The 19343-nt window shown below is 46.6% G+C and overlaps 1 protein-coding gene across 4 annotated transcripts in view; it reads left to right on the top strand.

The window, feature by feature from the left end:
• EVL (Enah/Vasp-like) overlaps positions 1-19343 on the top strand; it is a 114958-nt gene that overhangs the window by 13351 nt on the left and 82264 nt on the right. For 2 of the 4 annotated variants that reach the window (XM_081097878.1, XM_081097881.1), the window contains exon 1: positions 14300-14519. The exons of the other annotated variants lie outside the window; for them this stretch is intronic. In XM_081097878.1, the coding sequence (XP_080954004.1) occupies positions 14497-14519 (23 nt within the window). In that variant the 5' untranslated portion in view covers positions 14300-14496. Of the gene's footprint in view, positions 1-14299; positions 14520-19343 lie in introns of those variants that run through there. 4 annotated transcript variants of the gene reach the window in all.

The following is a 19343-nucleotide window of genomic DNA, read 5'->3' on the forward strand; positions in this document are numbered from 1 at the left end:
TCCCGGTTGGGTTGAGTATGGGAGGCAACCAATCATTCTCTCCCTCTCTCTAAACTTAATAAAAATATATCCTCAGGTGAGGGTAATAATAATAAAATTCCACTTTCTGGGAGCACCCTTCTAGTTGCTAGATGAGATGCTGCCCCATTCATGATTCGCTTCATAAAGCCAATTAGACCTTCACAGTCAATCAATTAAATCCCATTTTCTCCAAGTGTTTGAGATGCCGTCTTTTATCAATTCATTTGACCTATTTTTGGATTTTCTACTGTGTTTCATTGGTCTGTGTTTATTCATGTGCCAACATCTCACTTTTAATTAAAGAGGCTCTGTACTATGTTTTAATATTCAGCAGGGCTAATACTCTTATTGTTCTAGTGAGTTGATTTTAAAGAAAAAGGTTAAGTAATAGCATTTGTGGTAAACAGATATGACAAAAATTGTGAATGACCCAAGTTTGGTAAGTAGTACTTTAACCCAGAGGAACAAACCCAGAAGGGCAAGATGCAGGCATCTGTGGCCCCTTGGAGGGGGCCGGGGGGATCTCATTTATGACTCATAGTCAAGTCTCATAGTCAAGTCTCATTTATGACTTGACTATGATTTGAATCCCAGGAGGCATGCTTGAGACTGGAGGTGACTCACGGGCCAGGCCGTTTGACCTTTCAGCATAGGATTGTTGGCACTGCAAGGTACCGCCTACCCTTAGCCACCCTTCCCCCAAATTATTAATGAAACCACAGAATTGTTTTTGGAGGTTTTTGACCTGTAAAAAAGTACCCATTGGTAAAGTCATAGAAAGTTAGATTCAGAAACTTAGAAATCCTCTAAGTCCAGTGGTTTTTAAGCCTCACTGGGCATCAGAAACATTTGAAAAGCCCTCTTCCCTGCCCACCCTCCCCCCAGTGCCAGGGCCCTGCCTCAGAGATTCCATTAATCTGGAGTGAGGCGTCTTGTATTTTCAGCGTCTCTAGGCTATTACATGTGCAGTCAGAGCTGAGGACTGCTGACTTAGTCCTGAGGTCAAGAGGAGGGCTGGTTTACTCAGCTCTGTGGTTTCAACACCTAGCCTTGTACCTGGGATGTAGGAAGTGCTCGGTAAGTGTTTGTTGAATGATGTACGTGTCCCTCATTGCTCAGATGAGAAAACAGACTCCAGAGGTTGCTTGCCTCAGGTGCACAGACAGTGGGGTCATAGGGACATGACAGTCAGGTTCCTTATCTCAGACTGGTCTTTTTTCACTCTCCTCCATCATGTTTCCTCTTCAGTTATGGGCAGAAATAGGCAAGAGTATTTGCTCTCTTGACTCATGTGTTGTCCATTTTTGTGGCCTTGACCCCAGCTCCTACCCAGTACAGCAGAAACTTGGGCATGAGCTTTAGAAGGTGGTAAGATCATTGGACGAGGCTGAAACTGGTGGGGAGGCACAGGAAGCAGACATGGCTGTGCACCTGCTGTGTGAGCTGGGGGTTCCAGCTCTCGCATTGTTTTAATGGAGTCCCGCATCCCCATTTCCAGCAGTAAAGCATGTTAGATTGTAGATCGGAATACATGATGACATTACTTTTTGATTAATGCTTTATTTCAATGGGAGAGGATGGACAAGTGACCCTGGCACTTGGCACCATTTCTTCCCATGAAGCTTGTCAGCTGAGAAGATGATTAGAGCTTTAGGCAGATTCATGGGACTGGGGCATAAAATTTGGTGTTTAGGCCCTGGCCAGGGTAGCTCCGTTGGTTGGAGCATCGTCCCATCCACCAAAAGGTTGCAGATTCCATTCCTAGTCAGGAGACATACCCAGATTGTGGGTTCGATCCCCAGTTGGGGCACATACAGGAGGCAATGGATCGATGTTTGTCTTGCACGTCAATGTTTCGCTCTCTAAAAATAATAAAAATATAAAACATTGGGGGGTAGGGGAGGCCAGGGGATTGTCAAGGGCGGGGGGAAAAAAGGACACATATGTAATACCCTTTGTAATACTTTAAGCAATAAAACAATAAAAAATATATATATAAAACATGTCCTTGGGTGAGGAGGAAAAATAACAACTTGGTGTTCAGAACCTGCCAGGAGGAGCCCTAGTAAACACCCCAGGTTTGTCCTGAGGGCTCTGTGTAGGGACAAGGGTGAACCAGAAGTCGGCGGGCCCTCTCCAGAACTGGAGCACCGCTTTGAATCATCGGGTCTCTGATTACATTAAGGAGCCCTGGGGTTGTGTTTACCCCTCACCTACCTGCCCGTCAGAGCGAAAGAAAATCCTCGCTGGAGGAGCCGCAAGTTGTCTGTAGAGTTTTCAGATACCGCGAGCAGCACTCAGAAACGATCCGACCTCTGAGAAGATGAGGCTTAACAAAAACCAGGAGAAAACAGACCACAGGAAATGATCAGACTTGGATTTTAAAAGAACTGAGAGCAGTATGCTTAAGGAAATCAATTGTGTGGAACCTTTTCTTGCTCACCACAGCCATCCCAGCTGAGAGGCTGACTAGCCTCAGACAGGAGTGTTTATAGTGTGTGGTGGACATGTGTGACCAGGCGTGTCTGCCACGGGTGCTCGGTGTGTTTGCACGGCTGTAAACATTTTGCTTAGTCCCCTAGTGGGTAGTTTAGAGGTTGGGACAGGAAATAAATTGGAGTGATGATTGCAGGCTTTTAGATCTTTGAGTAGGAAGAGCCCCCTTTGACCTTATTTTGCTTTTGTTTTTGAGAGAAGTGTACATTGTGATTGGTTTAGGCCAGCGGTTCTCAACCTGTGGGTCGCGACCCCTTTGGCGGTCGAACGACCCTTTCACAGGGGTTGCCTAAATACATCCTGCATATCAGATATTTACATTACGATTCATAACAGTAGCAAAATTACAGTTATGAAGTAACAACGAAAATAATTTTATGGTTGGGGGTCACCACAACATGAGAAACTGTATTAAAGGGTTGCGGCATTAGGAAGGTTGAGAACCACTGGTTTGGCAATGTCAACACATGTGGATATTATTTTACACAACAAAGGTAGTGTGAAATAGTTAATGTTACCATAATTTCAGTAAATGAATACTTTAAAAACTTTAAAAACTTAAATTTACTACAGTAAACATGAACTTTTTTTAAGTGTAAACTTCTGTGTTATAAATACACTAGTGGCCCAGTGCATGAAATTTGTGCACTCGGTGGGGAGGTGAATCCCTTAGCCTGGCCTGCACCCTCTCGCAGTCTGGGAGCCCTTCCCTGCAGGGAGTGGGCCTAAGCCGTTAGTCGGACATCCTTAGCACTGCAGCAGAGGTGGGAGAGGCTCCAGCCACCACCACTGCACTTGCCTGGCTTTGGGCTTCTGGCTGAGCAGCGCTCCCACTGTGGGAGCGCACTGACCACCGGCGGCGGGCAACTCCTGCATTGAGCGTCTAACCCCTGGTGGTCAGTGTGCATCATAGTGACTAGTCGTTCCGCCATTTTGGTTGATTTGCATATTACCCTTTTATTATTATATAGGAAGGATTATTTATGTATGTTTTCATGTATTATATTTGCTTAAATGTTTACTTGCAAGATGTATATTGAGTGCCTAGCATATGCAAGACAGTGGGGCTAGAGATAGAACTACAGACATGAGTGAGAGTTGGGCCTTAAGGAGTATAAGGTCCAAAAGGGGGGGGGGGGGAGTCCAAAAGGGGCACACAGAGCATTGAGATAAAAGTGCCAGAAAAGAGGTCTGAGCAACACCGTTTTATGTATTTATTTTTACTTAGATTGATCTGTGTTTGCGGCGGACGAGACCAGGAGATGTTATCTTCTGCTCTGGGTCTTCCCTGCTGCACTTCTTTGACTTAGCTTATTCTTTCTTCCAGATGGCTGTTCAGTTCCTTGAAGACCATGGTCTTCAGAAAGGCTTGCCTCGCCTAACTTAAATGTCCTCCATTCTTGCAGTTACTCATGCTATAGCTCTAATTAGTGGCCCTTTTAAGGACTTTCCTCTCAGCTCTGACCCACCAACGCCCATTAGCAATGAAAACATTTAAATTCTCTAACTTTGGCTTACACACAGAAAGACGCCAGGCCTGGCAAACAAATGAAACCCTTTACAGAAAATTGAAACACACCACACCTTGGAGCCTGTGTGCCTGTGGACAGATCAAAATCAGATGTGTCCACTGGCATAGCTTTCTTGGACCAGCTGAGATGTCTAACTGAGCAGCTTTAGGGCACTGTTTATAAACACTTCCTTTCTGGCAAGAAGGAAAATGCTCTCCTGGATTTGTGTCACTATGCAAAATAGAACTATAAGCAACAGAGTGAACCAGGGAAAGAAACAGTCCCCAACAGAAGAGCATCACTAAAAAGAGAACCAGAGTGGCAAGCTTCAGAGTGCCAAGTCTATGGGTGACGAGGCAGCACCACTGTGAACACGCAGGTGCATAGTCATTCCCCGGGCATTTGCTGAGCTCACTCTGCTGATTCCTGGGCTCCACGTAGAAGCCATGGTTTCCTACACATAGAGCTCAATTGCAGCATGTCTAAAATGACTCACTACCTGCTGAATTTTTAGGCAACTGGCTTTTCACAAGGACGTCGTTTTCCAATGGGGAAAATAGCCTTCCAACAAATGTTGAGACAACTGAATATCCACCTACCAAAGAATGAAGTTGAAGCACTACTTCACACCGTATACAGAAGTTACCTCAAAATAGACAGTGAACTTAAATGTGAGAGCTAAAGCTTTAAATCTCTTACAGAGGAAATATAAGAGTGAATCTTCATGGCCTAGGTTTAAGCACCCATTTCCTAGAAATGACACCAAAACAAATGATAAAAGAAAAAAATAAATTGGGTTCATGAACAGGTATGAGGACAAAGTGACTAAGCCTCTCATGGATGGCTGCTGCTGAGCTGGGACTTGGTAGGTAGCTGGTTAAATTTGGAACTAGAGTACTTTTTAAAAGATGTACACTTGACAACATGAGGGAAATGAGCACTTGGTTATTTTCTAAATATCATTATGAAACCATTCAACTCTCCTACGATACTACTTTCCTTGGGTCCCACAGAAAATGCTGAACAAAGGGAAGAGAAAAGAGAGAGCGAAAGCAGGCAGGCACTGATTGAACGGAACTTCAGGACCCACCGTATTACATCAGGACAGGGGCTTCCAAAGGTTGCATAGAGTGCACTAATGCAGCAGCGACCGAAGAAAAATGTCAGCCCAATCTCATTTTGATCAAAGGAGAAAAACATAGCACCTGTCTAGGGTCACACAACTACTGTCAGAGATGGAACAGGACGGAGTCTCCTGATTTCTAAGGTGATGCTTTTCCTTCACGCCAGTGGCTCTCAAGAGTGGGGTCCATGAGCAGCCTCAGCATCACCTGAGAGATTTCTTATCAAAGATGAGAATTCTCAGCCCCTCCCCAGACTGAGTAGCAGACTTGGGGGAAATGGAGCCCAGCACTCTGTGCTTGGACAGGGTCTCCAGGGGCCTGGTTTGAGGACCACTGGCTGCTCTAAGGACACCTGTGATTCTCAACAACGGGGGGAGGGAGCATTCTGCACCCTGCCTCCGGACATTCTGCACTAGAGACATCTTTAGCTGTTGTAGCTGGGGGTGAGAGAGTGCTATTGGGTTGAGGCCAGGGATATTGCTAACCACCCTGCTCTGTACGGGACAGCCCTGCACAGGAAACACTTACCTGGCCCCAGTGTCGATAGTGGGAGGTGCAGAAACCTTGCTCCATACCTGCTGCTGGGAGGGCAGAGGAGAGCGGAGAGTTGTCAGTGTCACGCTCTTAGTGCCTGTCCCCTCGAGTGGAGGGTTAATGCATCCTCTCAAGCTGTGTGCCTCCACCACCAGGGAAGGTGGGCTGGCATCTGGGTCCCTCAACCACCTGTGAGGCAGAGCCCCAGCCCCAAGGCCAGTCACTCCCATTGTAAGCAACTTCATCCAATTCCCTAGTGTGGCAAATGATAGTAGCATTTTCTAGAGTGCCATGATGTGATTAGAGGTCTTAAAAAACCACTCAGAGAGACCTGCCATTTCCAGTAATGGTGAACGAGGTATTTCAGATCAATGCTTCTAGTGAAAATGAGCATGTGCGCGCGCGCACACACACACACGCACACACACCCACCCAGAGTTATCTGCTGGGGCCGGAGCTTTTTGTCAGAAAGAATATATACACACTGCAAGACTCATGCAAATGGGAACTCTTCCAGAAACTAAGACGAAGTGCTATTTTGGATGAGAAAAAACACCACCCTTGTATATTTTAGTAGGAAGTCAGAAATAGAAAAAGCCTGAGTTTCAGAAATAAAATGTGAGAAAGAAAAACTAGCTTTTTGAGGAAACAAAATACATTTACATAAAGCAGGACTTCTCAAATTACAACTCTCATAGCCACATATTCATGCCATTGCTTTAGCATCGTCTCTGGCTCCCCTCTAAGTCCTTCTCCAGTCGGCAGATGTGTTGTGTGAAGGTTTTCCTTTTTAGCGTGGTTGCAGTGCGGTTGCAGGCTGGGAACAGGTTGCATGGTCGGATTGGAACCCAGACTCCCTGTCTTAGGTTCAAATAGGGACAACTGTTCCCTTTGAGGGCAGCAGAGGTGCCTTTCGACCTGTGTGGTTTGATTTTAGAGGTACACATTTATTCCTCTCCTTTACTTCCCTACCTTCAAAACAAAACACCTTCATTCCTGCCTTGCCAGTAGGTGCTAGGACTTCCCAGTGTTCATTCACTTGGTCTCTACTATGGCCTGACTGCTGTGCTTCATTCCCCCTCAAATTGGATGTTTTGGAATCCTAACTCCCTATGTGATGGTGTTAGGAAGTGTGGGCCTTTGAGTGATTAGGTTATGAGGGTGGAGCCCCCCAGAATGGGATTAGTGCCCTTATCAAAGAGACCAGGCCACGCTCCCAGGCCTTTCCAGGAAGTTAGGACACAGTGAGAAGTCTTCCACCTGGAAGGGCCCTCACCTGGTCTCAGACTTTCAGCCTCCAAACTGTGAGAAATAACTTTGTGTATAATCCCCCGGTCTGTGGTATTTTGTTGTGCCACAGCCCACATGGACTAAGACAGGCTCCATTTTTGAAGGCTCCCATGGGACTAGTCCCCAGAAATTCCCTTCCTCACTTAGCTCCTTGAAAGACACGTAGCATGCCAGAGCCCTCGGAATCGAGTCATCTTTCAGTTCTTTAGATCACTTGATTTGTGCATCTGTTCATTCCAATTCCCAGTCTCTGTGGGAAATGCATACTTTGAACAAGACATTCTCTGATTCCTCTTTGATATTATTGCACCTGGTAGTGTAGGTTGAGTTTATATGTGACTCTGTTGTGGGTTTGGTTTGTGACTTTCAAGCAGGGTTATATTGAAAAGAAGGGGTGATGGGATGGATTTGTGAAGTTAGGAAATTAGAGTTAATTGTGGTAACTGCCTCAGAATAGCTAGCGTCTGGCGGAGGGGACTCTGTGAATCAGCTTCTATGAATCAGACATTCCCTTTCTCCTCCTTAAGAGACCCACATGTTCCTTTCTGCTCTTTAAGAGACCCATGTATGTGATAATTAGAATTCAGAGAAATGTTGAAGACGAAGTTCTGGAAAATAGGGCCCCCCAAATTTCAGGAAGACTAAGCAGTAATTTAGAATCGACTTCATTCATTTGAAGGATTTTCAGAAATTAAGAGGATGTAAATAAGGCAGAAGCAAAAATGGACCAGATAGGAAAGAACTTCTTATTATTGCAGTTCACTGGGATGGATCAGAAAGTTAAAAGGTATTTTAGGAAAAGTATCTAAAACTTGGAGAAAAGGCAAAAAGATTATTGTGTGCCTTTCAGTATCATTCCGGAGCCTTGTTCAGCAAGTCCATCTAAGGCAGTGGTTCTCAACCTGTGGGTCGCGAACAATGAAAATACATCCGGCATATCAGATATTTTACGATTTATAACAGTAGCAAAATTACAGTTATGAAGTTGCAACGAAAATAATTTTATGGTTGGGGGTCACCACAGCATGAGGAACTGTATTAAAGGGTCAAGGCATTAGGAAGTTTGAGAACCACTGAAGGGATATTCTTGGAGACTTACTTTTCTAAAGTTAAATGTTAACTTGTAGAACATTGGCAAGTTACAAATGATATTTTGTCCAGTGGCGATCTAAAATTGATTTCTGTTTAGTAGAAAAGATAACCTCAGAAGTTTTGGGTTAATTGCTCTGTGGTATATTAACCAGTTTTGTATCTAACTTTAAAGATTATCACAGCTTTCTTTTTGTCCACTGACTATGTGTGTTTCCGTATTACCTTTGTTTTTGTTTGTTTTTTTAATGTATCTTTATTGTTGAAAGTATTACAAATGTCCTCTTTGTTTGTTTGTTGTTGTTGTTTTCTCCGTTGACCCCTTCCACTCAGTCCCCGCCCCTCCCAGGCCTTCACCACTCTATTGCCTATGTCCATTGGTCATGCATATATGCATATGATCTTTGCACCAGCCTTGCGTCCTGCTGGTTCCCTCACCAAAGTGTTACATCAATCCTTGACACATTCATACTGTCTGTTTGTGTGGGAGTTATGTTTTTAAATTACACTTTAAAAGGATGAGTACATATTGTGGAATAAGCATCTTAGGTGGCTAGGCTGAGAAGGGTTTGAGTAATTTGCCTTTAAGGTCATCTTAGCCCTGAATACCCACAATTATAGGTTTTTATCTAAATTCCTTCTTGGTCACTTGGATAGTAAGTTGCATTTATGGGTCATCTAACTATATGGCCCGGTGAATACTTAAAATTCCTGCATTATCAAGATCTCAGAGCCACGAAGTAGGAAAGGATAATTTCCTTTGTTGTTCATAATAGTACAATTATTTCTATATAAAGCACCTGTAATTTACAGAACGTTGGCACACCTGCTATTGTATTTGGCCCTCACAATTTCTTTGTGAGGGAGCAGGGCAGGAATGATTATCCACATTTTTAGGTGAAAAAGCTGAGACTCTAGAGCAGTGGTTCTCAACCTTCCTAATGCTGCGACCCTTTAATACAGTTCCTTATATTGTGGTGACTCCCAATTTCATTGTTACAAATTGAACATAATTAAAGCACAGTGATTAATCACAAAAACAATATGTAATTATATATGTGTTTTCCGACGGTCTTAGGCGACCCCTGTGAAAGGGTCGTTCGACCCCCAAAGGGGTCGCGACCCACAGGTTGCGAACCGCTGCTCTAGACTCTGGCAGGTAAAGTCAGTTGCCAAAGGGCATTAGGCTGGTGAGGAGTGGCGCTGAGACTGCCCTGCTTTTACCCTCCACGCTCATGGACACTTCATGGCGGAACCAGGACTCAAGGGGGTCTTGATAAGAACAGTGAGTCGAAGTGGGACCACAACTCGAATACTGAGTTCAGACACGGTGCCTGCCGATGCACCATCTGGACTCTTGTTTCAGTGTTTGGAGTGTGTGGTCTGTTCCTGACTGTTGGCAAGGCCTGAAGTGGGCCTGAGTCTCCTTGGGCCTCCCTCCCCTCTCAGGGATAGAGTGGTGTGGACTCTAAGCTGGTGCCCAGGAAATCTTTCTTGATTGAATATGGGAATTTGCTTCACGTGCTTTTATCTTCTTGATTCTTCCTCTATTCCTGGTAAGATTTTCTTGGCCAGTTTCTGTGTATCTGAGTGACATTGGAGCAGCTGCATGTGTCTGTTCAGAAAGATGATCTGCCCTTTTATTGGATGCTTGCACCAGAAAGAGGACTGCTGGCCTAATCCAGTTTCATCTCTTTATGACATCTTCCCTCTCAATCAACAAACTGCTGATTCATTAATTCAGCAGGTACTTATTGAGTGATTTGGTGCTGGACCCTGGGATAGAATGAGAAAGATGAGAAAGGTCCTTACACTTCTTTGGCTTCTGGTCCTGGTGGTAGCCATAGCGTTTCTGTTTAAATATTTTAACCTTTGTTCTGCTTTGCTAGTAATATAAGAACCACATGAAACAACTGAGTTGTGAGGAAGACCATCTCTAAACCCTACCTACCTGAAACCCATCAGCTTCTTGCTTGTCTCCTGGTGCCACCAAGTCCAGACCCCGTCATTTCCAGTGACTGCTGCAGCGGCTTCTGACTGGTCTCGCGCTTCATTTTCCTTCCAACAGTGAAAATCAGGTCATGTTACTGCCCTCTTGGACTCTCCAGGGCTTTCCTGGCTGATAAAGCCCTGTTTAGCTCTGTCGTATCTCCCTCCACTCTTGTTGGCTGCTCTAGGCCAACCACAGCACCGTAGGAGAGGGAGGGATGCCAGGCTGGTGCCCTCCCACCTTGGGCCTTTGTACCAGCTGTCTCCTCTGCCTGCAGGGATCTTTCCCTGATGTTTGCATAACTGTCCCCTGATCATCCACATCTCAGCTTAGATACACGACCTGAGGGGCCTTTCCCATCACCTCTTCATAGCCCCAGTCACTCTCTGGCACATTGCCCTATTTTATTATCCTTTTCTCACCCATTTAGTCTCTGAGTTCCTTCCTTAGAGCGGATGCACTGAGAAGCTCAGGGTTTTCACTGCACCTAGAACAGTATCTAATATGGTAGCCCTTCGGTCACTTGGCGAGTGAATGCAATGACCTGGGCAGCTATTTAGAGAGCACTTAATTTGGGGAGATAGACATGGATAGGAATGCAGAAATAATTAGCAGTAAACTCCTGCTTTGAGAAGTGGTAGACTGAAAGATGTAATGCAATTGTATTTGCTTTACGGTAGAATGTTTTGGGGGGTTAGCTTTCAGTTAATAGCTTATTTAAAGCTATTGTTTTAAAGTTAAATGTCACTGTAGAAGCTCAGTTGAATTATGTAATCTGAGGGAAAGAATTAGTTCACAGTGTAGGACTCACATTTCTTATCAATTCAAGAAGCATTTTTTGTTTGTTTTTAATTTTTGGAAAGGTTAATTCAATTGGAATGAAAACGCACTGAGTGAAATAAAAAGAGATCTTGACCAGCCCAGCTTATGTGGCTCAGTGGTTGAGCATGGACCCGTGAACCAGAAGGTCACAGTTCGATTCCCAGTCAGGGGACATGCCTGGGTTGCGGGCTCGATCCCCAGTAGGGAGCATGCAGGAGGCAGCCAATCAATGATTCTCTCTGATCATTGATGTTTCTATCTCTCTCCCCTTCTCCCTTCCTCTCTCTGAAATCAATAAAAATATATTTTGACCAGAGATCTACTATGTACCAGGAGTGTGCTGTGCCTGGGGGAAGGGTTAAAAAGGACTAAAAATGAAGGTCACTGGTAGTGGGGCCCCCATAATTACAAAATAGAAGAATTTAGGGATGGTGACCCAAAGTTATAATTTATTTTTCTTGAAGCTGTGTTTGCATAGCAAGCATGCTGTTTTTACTTAAGAGTGTTTCTGATGGAAGTTATGGGGGGCTAAACTCTTTAGGTTTCCTCCTGTCAGTCCCCTCAGCCCCTGTCCCCAGGGACTCACCTGGTTAGAGGCCTGAGACGTGGAATAGACAGAGGCTACTCCTCAGCACAGATGATATGTGAGATTAAATATGTATATTTATCTATATACGTGTGTGTGTGTGTGTGTGTGTGTGTGTATACACTAGGGGCCCTGTGCACGAATTTGTGCACCTTGAAAGAAACTGTGGGCTGCGAGGCTGCGGTAGGCACAGGGGCGGGTCCTGGCCCATCCTCTGTGCCCCAGCCCAGCGCCTCCCACCACGGCCCCAGCCCCCGGTCCCCTATCTGCCAGCAGCCCCACTCCCGCCGCCTCTCCCACGTGCTGACAGCACTGGCCCCGCTTGCACCTGCTTACGGTGCAGAGTGATTGGGGCCCGCACCAGCAGCAGGTGCGAGCAGGGCCGGTGCCATCAGCGGGTGTGAACAGGGACTGCTGCCCTGATCGCCCCTCAGGAACAGGGGAGGTGGAGAAGCCCTCAGGGGCAATCAGGGCCGGCAGCCACTGCCCACACCCACTGATAGTGCTGAGTGATCAGGACCGGCGCCAGGCACCGGCAGCGGGTGTGAGCGGCAGCTCCGACGCCAGTAGCAGGTCAGAGCACTGGGTGGGACTGTGCCTGGTGGGACCACAGCGTGTGGGAGCAAAGAATTTTCAGTAACCACCAGAGGCTTGCCCCAATGACAGCAACCAGCTCCCTGCCTTGGTCTGGCACCCCCCCCCCCCCCCTCACCTGATCCACCATCCTGCTGTGGCCAACGCCCACCATGTTCCGCACACGCCCCCTGGTGGTCAGCGCATGTCATAGCGACCAGTTCAGTTGTTGCGGTTCTTTCACTGTTCTGTCTATTTGCATATTAGCCTTTTATTATATAGGAATATTGACTACCTAGGAATTCAGGAGCTTTAGAGATCACCATAGGCTGGTTTTGGTCAGGGGCAGGACTGGATGGGGTTTTGAAGGTATGTGATATTAGCTACCATCAGTGGCGATTCCATGTGCCAGAGTTTTGTCTGTGCAGCACCCCCACACACTGAGGCTTACACAGGTGAGACTGTGCCCAAGGCTTCCCAGGTGGACAGTAGACTGGGCGCAGAAGCACACTTTCCATGATCACTGTGGGGAGAAGGCAGGACTAGAGCAGCTGCCTGTGGTCACAGGCACTAAGTGGCAGACCTGAGACTCCCAACGGGTTATTGCATGACTCTGACTCTCCTGTGTTTCCTGTTATATCATGATTCTGCCAAGTAGAGGGTCTCGGGCGGAGACTTGTCCGGAATATCGTGGAAGGCATTCTGGGTCAGCTTAGTTGCTGATTGCTATATGGTTTGAGGGACCGCAGGATCCCCCCAAATTTCTTCCTAATCATTCTGCCTCAGTTGGCTGTTACTACTTTGTTTCTTTGAGGCAAGTTCTGGGCTCTCACTTCTCTTCAGATGGGGATAACATAAGGAGAGGGGTGTGTCCATCCCAGGTCACCTAATGTGAGAACGAGGTCCCTTTCTCCCTGGTGGAGAGCTGGGGCAAAAGGAGGGTCATTCAGCAAACAGTTACTGAGTAACTCCTCTCACTCAGCCCCTGCCCTCGGGATGCTCAGGCTCCTGGGGACGGACAGCTGAGGGAACAGTGTGGGCCGCGTGGAAGGGTGCAGGTCACGGAGGGAGCAAGGAATAATTTAGGCAGTTGGCCCCTGGGCTGAAGAAAGGAGGTCCTGGCATATTTGGGGAACTAGGAATGTGGGGCTGGATTTGGGGATTATTAAGAGTTTTAATGGAAAAAAGGAGTTGGAGAAATAAGATTCTCTATGCTGGGCTGAGGGTTTTTCCGTAACACTATGGGCACTGGGGGACTGATGCAGGGTTCAAATAGGGGGCATGAGAATCAGAGTTAGAAACACTACCCTGGCAGAATCTGCGAGAAGGGACGAAGAGAGAAAGGCCAGTTATAATGCAACAGACCAGGTGAGAGATGCCAAAGGTGGGGGCTCAGGCGGTAGGCAGGGCGTGGGCAAAGGGACAGGTTCAAGGAAACTTTCGTGAGGGAGAATCTAAATTAGTGACTGATTATCTTTGTGGTGTGAGGGAGAGAAAAAAAGTCAAGAGCGACTCACAGGATTTCATTGGCGATCTGTCCCCCTTGTTTTATAAAGGTTTGCAGTCCCACTGCTGAAGGTCCTTCTTAACGCCAGGTTTTAGAATACAGCCTCAGCTCATTTGCCAGATTTTACCAACTTGGGCTTTACAAACTAGAAAACATTGCTCTTTTTTTGGCTGACATCTCGTTTCCTTTTGTACTGTTTTTAACTTCTGAAATTATTACAGTAATTTTTGTACTTCAAGGAATTGGTAAGAGCCTCAATAAATGAATAATCAAAGAAATGAGATCACCGTCACAATCGACTGCAAGGTCATATGGTTCATGAGACAGTGGTGGGCATACAATGTGGCTTTCTGATTCCCCAGCAGTTTATGCATCTGTGATAGAGTAGTGTTTGGTAGTGGACAGGCATAATATGGGATTCTGCAGAATTGCCAGTGAAATGGAGGCAGGTATCACTGTCCACTCTCTTCACTGACCACACTGGTCACACCTGGTCATTTCAGCAGCAGCAGGCACAGGAAGATGAGGTAATCAGGCAGGTCACAGTGGCACAGGTTGTATTCTCATCCCTTTAAGCTTTTACCACTTGGCGAAATCCTGGTCTGGAGGTGGGATGTGATCTGTGGTTTACCCAGGACCCCGGGTTCCACTTTTTTCTCTGGACTAATCCAGCTCCCAGCCTGGAGCCTGAGCACACACTGCATTAATCAGACTTGCTGTAATGATCACATGGTTTTCTCGCTGCCTCCCCTGTTAGCTGCCGCTTGTCAGCAGCTGGCGGAGCTGGAGGCTGCAGGCTCCTGTCTGCAGAAAGCCTTTTACTTCGGAATATTGGGGGGTGTGGAAACCCCGCCTCTTTTTTCTGCACTTTGCACCATCTGACTGACTAAATGGTTGTCCTCCGAACCAAAAAGGCTACCAGACAATCTAAGGAAATTGTCTCTGTCTAGGTCATGTTCGCATTTGAAGAATTCAGGTATGTTCTGGTTTCGTACATCTGCCTGCCGCTGGGTTTTTGTTCTCGCTAGGTTTTTGCTGTGTAATGACAGCTTAGGTTCCGGCTGGTTCTGACACACAAAAAGGGCTCTTCTCTGCATTCGGTGGGGTCTCTCCAGGCATGGGGGGCGGAGGTGCACGGTGGTGCTGGTCAGGGTGTTTGCTGCATGCACGGATGCAGCGTGGGTAATTGTTTGTTGGTGTGTGAATTTGCCGAGGGCCCCACCTTGTGCCTCATTTGAGCTGCTGTTGCAGGTGTAGAGTTAAGAATACAGAATAGCAACTGTTTATCCAGAATGAGTCTGTTGATAGCTTTTGTTTTTCTTCCTTTGTCAAACTCATGGAGTCGACTGCTCTCTTAAAAAAATGCTAATGCTAGCAGTGAAGGTGAAATTCTGCAAGTGTGTCTGCTTAGTTGAGATTTGATTTTGGCTCTGATTTTCCTCATCGTCGATAGCAATCTCATGGCTGGGCAGTTTTCTGGGAAGTGCCTTGGTAATGTCCTGTTAACCGGAGCCTTCTTTGCTTTTGTAAGCTTTTCAGCTGCTGTAATTATTAATGCTGCAAATTGGAGGCTTTTGTGAATCTTACTCCCTCTCTTTCCTCCATCTCTTCTCTGGGAATCTGTGTCTGGGGGTGAATGTGGGAAGGGATGTTCCAATAGAGATAGTTTCTAAGAAATGAAAATAAAGGAGGTGGAATGGGAGGGCCACCGGTCATTATGTGCATGTTTCCATGTCTGTGGAACATATGGAGGAGAGCATATATGTGTCTGCTTCTGACCTCGGACAGCTTCTCGTTGCTCACATGGGATTTCTGTGTATCTTAGAACTGAGCATAAATGCCATGTTATGGGCAAAGATTGTGTGGGAAGCTCAGTTCTGTTTCTTATAGGCCCTTTTTGTTCCCTCCAAATGTTGTTGCAACAGACATTAAAATGATAATAGAATAACCACTTTTCATTATTTGCAAGAGGAAACTAGAGACCTTTTAGTCAAAATCAAGGGAGTAGCTGAGAGAATCATCAGCTGTGCACACAGGTCCCCCACCCTTCCTGTAAGCGTGGGGCTTTGGATCCAGGAAGTTATCCTTTGTTTAAGAGTGTGCCCCTGCATTATTCCTGATGGGTTGGGCTTGTGAAAGGGATATTCCTTCCATGTGGCAACATGCTCTGGTGACATGGGGCCTTTGCCCTTATACAGGGACCAGGCTTATTGTTTTCTAATAGCTCCATTAACAGCTAACAAGAATTTATTTAATGCTGGACAGGTTACAGTAGATCTGTCCTTTTAAAATGGAAAAGGAGCCCTGGCCGGTGAGACTCGGTTGAGTATTGTCCCGTGCACCGAAGGGTCACCAGTTTGATTCCCGGTCAGGGCACATGTCCGGGTTGCAGGTTCGATCCTGGATCAGGGTGCATGCAGGAGGTGGCAGATAGATGTTTCTCTTCACATTGATGTTTTTCTCTTTCTCTTAAATAAATCAATAAAAACACTTAAAAAAAAAAAAAAAGAATGAAACAGGAGTCCTGGGTTCTAATCCCAGTTTCAAAATTAGCTTCTCTGATCCTTGTGAGAGTTTCGGAGGAGTTCTGTGAATTATAGAAAGTAGTAAGATTGTAAGGTTCATATTTTATTGTTAGCATTTATTCTATGGAGTAAGCCTTAGCTACTGAACAGAGCTCGGAGCCCTTCCCTACATTTCCTGAAGAGGGATGTGTATCAAAAAGCCATTCCCGTTGTGGTGGGCTCCTAGCCCAAGAGCTGGGTCTGAAGAGGTAGAAAAGGGTTAGAGTGAAAGGCCACCACACCGCTGACCTGAAAAAGTGGGGCCCTCTATGGAAAGGAAGCCAGAAAAGAAGTCATCTCTTACCCCTGCTTCAGTCTCCTGCCTGAGCTAGCCCTGAGCACTTTGCTGGGTGTGATTGGATTTTGTGACCGCTGCACAGTACTGGACAAGTGGCTGTCCTCTTTAGTCACCAGGTCCGCATGTGTGGGGCCAGGTGATCACAGTGGGGCAGCACAGGCACTACAGAGGAGCTTAGCTCAGTGGTTCTCAACCTTCTGGCCCTTTAAATACATTTCTTCATGTTGTGACCCAATCATAAAATTATTTTCGTTGCTGCTTCATAACTGTAATGTTGCTACTGTTATGAATCGTAATGTAAATATCTGATATGCAGGATGGTCTTAGGTGACCCCTGTGAAAGGGTTGTTCGACCGCCAAAGGGGTCGCAACCCACAGGTTGAGAACCGCTGGTTAGCTTTTTACTGAGGCCGAGGTGGTTCTCAAGCTGTAAGAGGCAGAAGAATCACCTGGAGGGCTCTGAAAACTCATTGCTGGGCCCCCTCCCAGAGGTTCGGATCTAGTAAGTAGGTCTCGGTTGGGGCTTAAAACCTGCATGTCTAACAAGTTCCCAGGTGATTCCTATGCTGCGGGTCTGGGAACCAGAGAACCATTGGCTTGGGAGAAGCAGGCAGATTGCCTTTGAGAAGGGAAGTGTGAGGCAAAGGCAGAGTGGAGGTAGAGGTAGGAAAGAAATCAGGAGCCAGAGCAGCACACAGGCAGGTGGACCCGAGCCGTACGCTCGTAGGAGGTTAAACTGGCCGCATGGGTCACAGCCCTCCTCCTCGGAGGCCTCAGAGCGGTGGAGAGCACACTGATGTGAGGAGCTTAGGATTGTCATCTTGGCTATAAGCCTGGTTCTGCCATGTACTGTCTTTGGACTTTTCTTTGTCTCCATTTTCTCAACTGGAAAATGGGGATACAGGTCTCCACAAGCAAATCTATAATGCTGTCAACATTAAATGGGAATATGAACTTGCTTGATAAATTACAGCACTCTTTCTACATGAACATAAGGGAGGAAAGGGCGCTGAGAGTGACTCCATCCTCTTATCCACACACATTTACAGGCCTCCATAACCCCAACTTGAGAGCACAGGCCCACACTCATTGTTAAAAGGAGGTCAGATTTTGACATGGACACGTGTACATGCTGACTCCCTATTGAACTAGTTCTTGAGAACTTTTGTGAATCATAGATTTTTTGTTGTTGTTTTCAGAGATTGTAGAAGGGAGGGGGAGAGACAGAGAGAGAGAGAAACATCTATGTGAGAGAGACACATCGGCTGGTTGCCTCCCACATGCACCCCCACCAGGGCTGGGGATCAAGCCTGCAACCAAGGTACATGTCCTTGACTGGAATCTAACCCGCGACCCTTGGTGCATGGGCCGACGCTCCAACCATGGAGCCAAACCAGCCAGGGCAATGTGAATCCATGTGTTCTGGGTCCTGCGTGCCTAAAACTGCTTGACACACAGTAAGGCCTTAATAAGCAGTTGACTGTCTCACAAGGATTTACCAAAAAAGGAAAAGCAAGTGAGCTCTCTGGCGAGCTCCGTGCAGGCCTCATGGTGCCGGCTGGTGAGCTCACTTAGAAGAGCATGTTGAAGGCTGACCAGTGACCTCCGGAGAAAGATGTGACATGTCCTCAGCACATCCCAGTTGCTGGAGCACCAGAGAGCTCTGGCCGCATCACCTGAGGACTCTGCAGTGACCTCACTCTCACTGCTGCTGGTTATAATGGTTCGCTGGGGCCTGGGGCCCAAGCCTGGATTGCTGGAGAACCCTGAAAGCATGAGAGGTCTGGCCAGCATTTTCCAGCGGTCAGGGGTTCTGGCCTCCCATTGACTGCAGTCCGCATCGTTCTAACACCAGGCAAGCTGTCCTAGCCAGCTATTGATAGACACTTTTCTTGTGGTTTTGCCTTTTTAAAGCAATTTCTTAGACGAGAAGTGTACTGAATGAATAGTCTAAGTCAGTGGTCAGCAAACTGCGGCTGGCGAGCCACATGCGGCTCTTTGGCCCCTTGAGTGTGGCTCTTCCACAAAATACTGACTTCTGCGCATGGGCCACGAAGTTTCAATTGCACTGTACATGCGCGCCCGCACGTGGTATTTTGTGGAAGAGCCACACTCAAGGGGCCAAAGAGCCGCATGTGGCTTGAGACCCGCAGTTTGCCGACCACTGGTCTAAGTAAACATTTACCTGTTACTCCCCACCGCAGAGGCTGTCACCTGAGCACCACTGGAGACAGCTTTGTGGAATACTGGAGTTTTCCTCCCACCGTGAGGCCCAGAGCCATGACCGAATGTCCTTGCCATCTCCAGAATGGAGAGTGTTCAATGTGATTTTGGCTCCATCATCCCTCCAGTGAGAATGGAACCAAAATCAGAAACCACTGTTTCTCACAAAGTTCCTGATACTTATTCCTACTTGCTTCCTGGGGAATGTGGCATACCAACTCCAGATCTCAAATCTGCAGGTGGGATGAGTCAGTCACGTGAGAATGGGAAGTTACGACTTTGAGTCTGTTTTCACTGTTTTAATTTTTAAATGTTCTGGACCAGTTGAGGTTCAAACTCCAACTAGCTTTATCTTCATTCATGCAAATTGATATGTGGCTTTGGGAAAAGATGTACCCTTTCTTGCCCTCCCACTGGAATATTGAAACGAGTTAAAATAAGTGGTTTCAGGGAACCCCTGAAGTTCGAAAGCAGGGAGAGCCCACACTCTCTTTCGGTCCAGTGACATTCCACTGTGGTGTGAAAATACATCTCAGGTCAACGGGAGATGGAAGCTGGGCTGGGCTGGGCTGGGCAGGATGGGGAAGGCACCCAACTTGATTATTGAGGATCTCCGAGGCGCCAGACACTGCTAGGTACCTTTAGCCACATCGCATCTTATAAATGAGAACGGAGGCTCAGGGACACAGACAACCCCCACATGTATACTTTTACC

This window comes from Myotis nattereri (assembly GCF_964212035.1).
Source record: "Myotis nattereri genome assembly, chromosome: 1".
In the NCBI taxonomy this organism is placed as follows: Eukaryota; Metazoa; Chordata; class Mammalia; order Chiroptera; family Vespertilionidae; genus Myotis; species Myotis nattereri.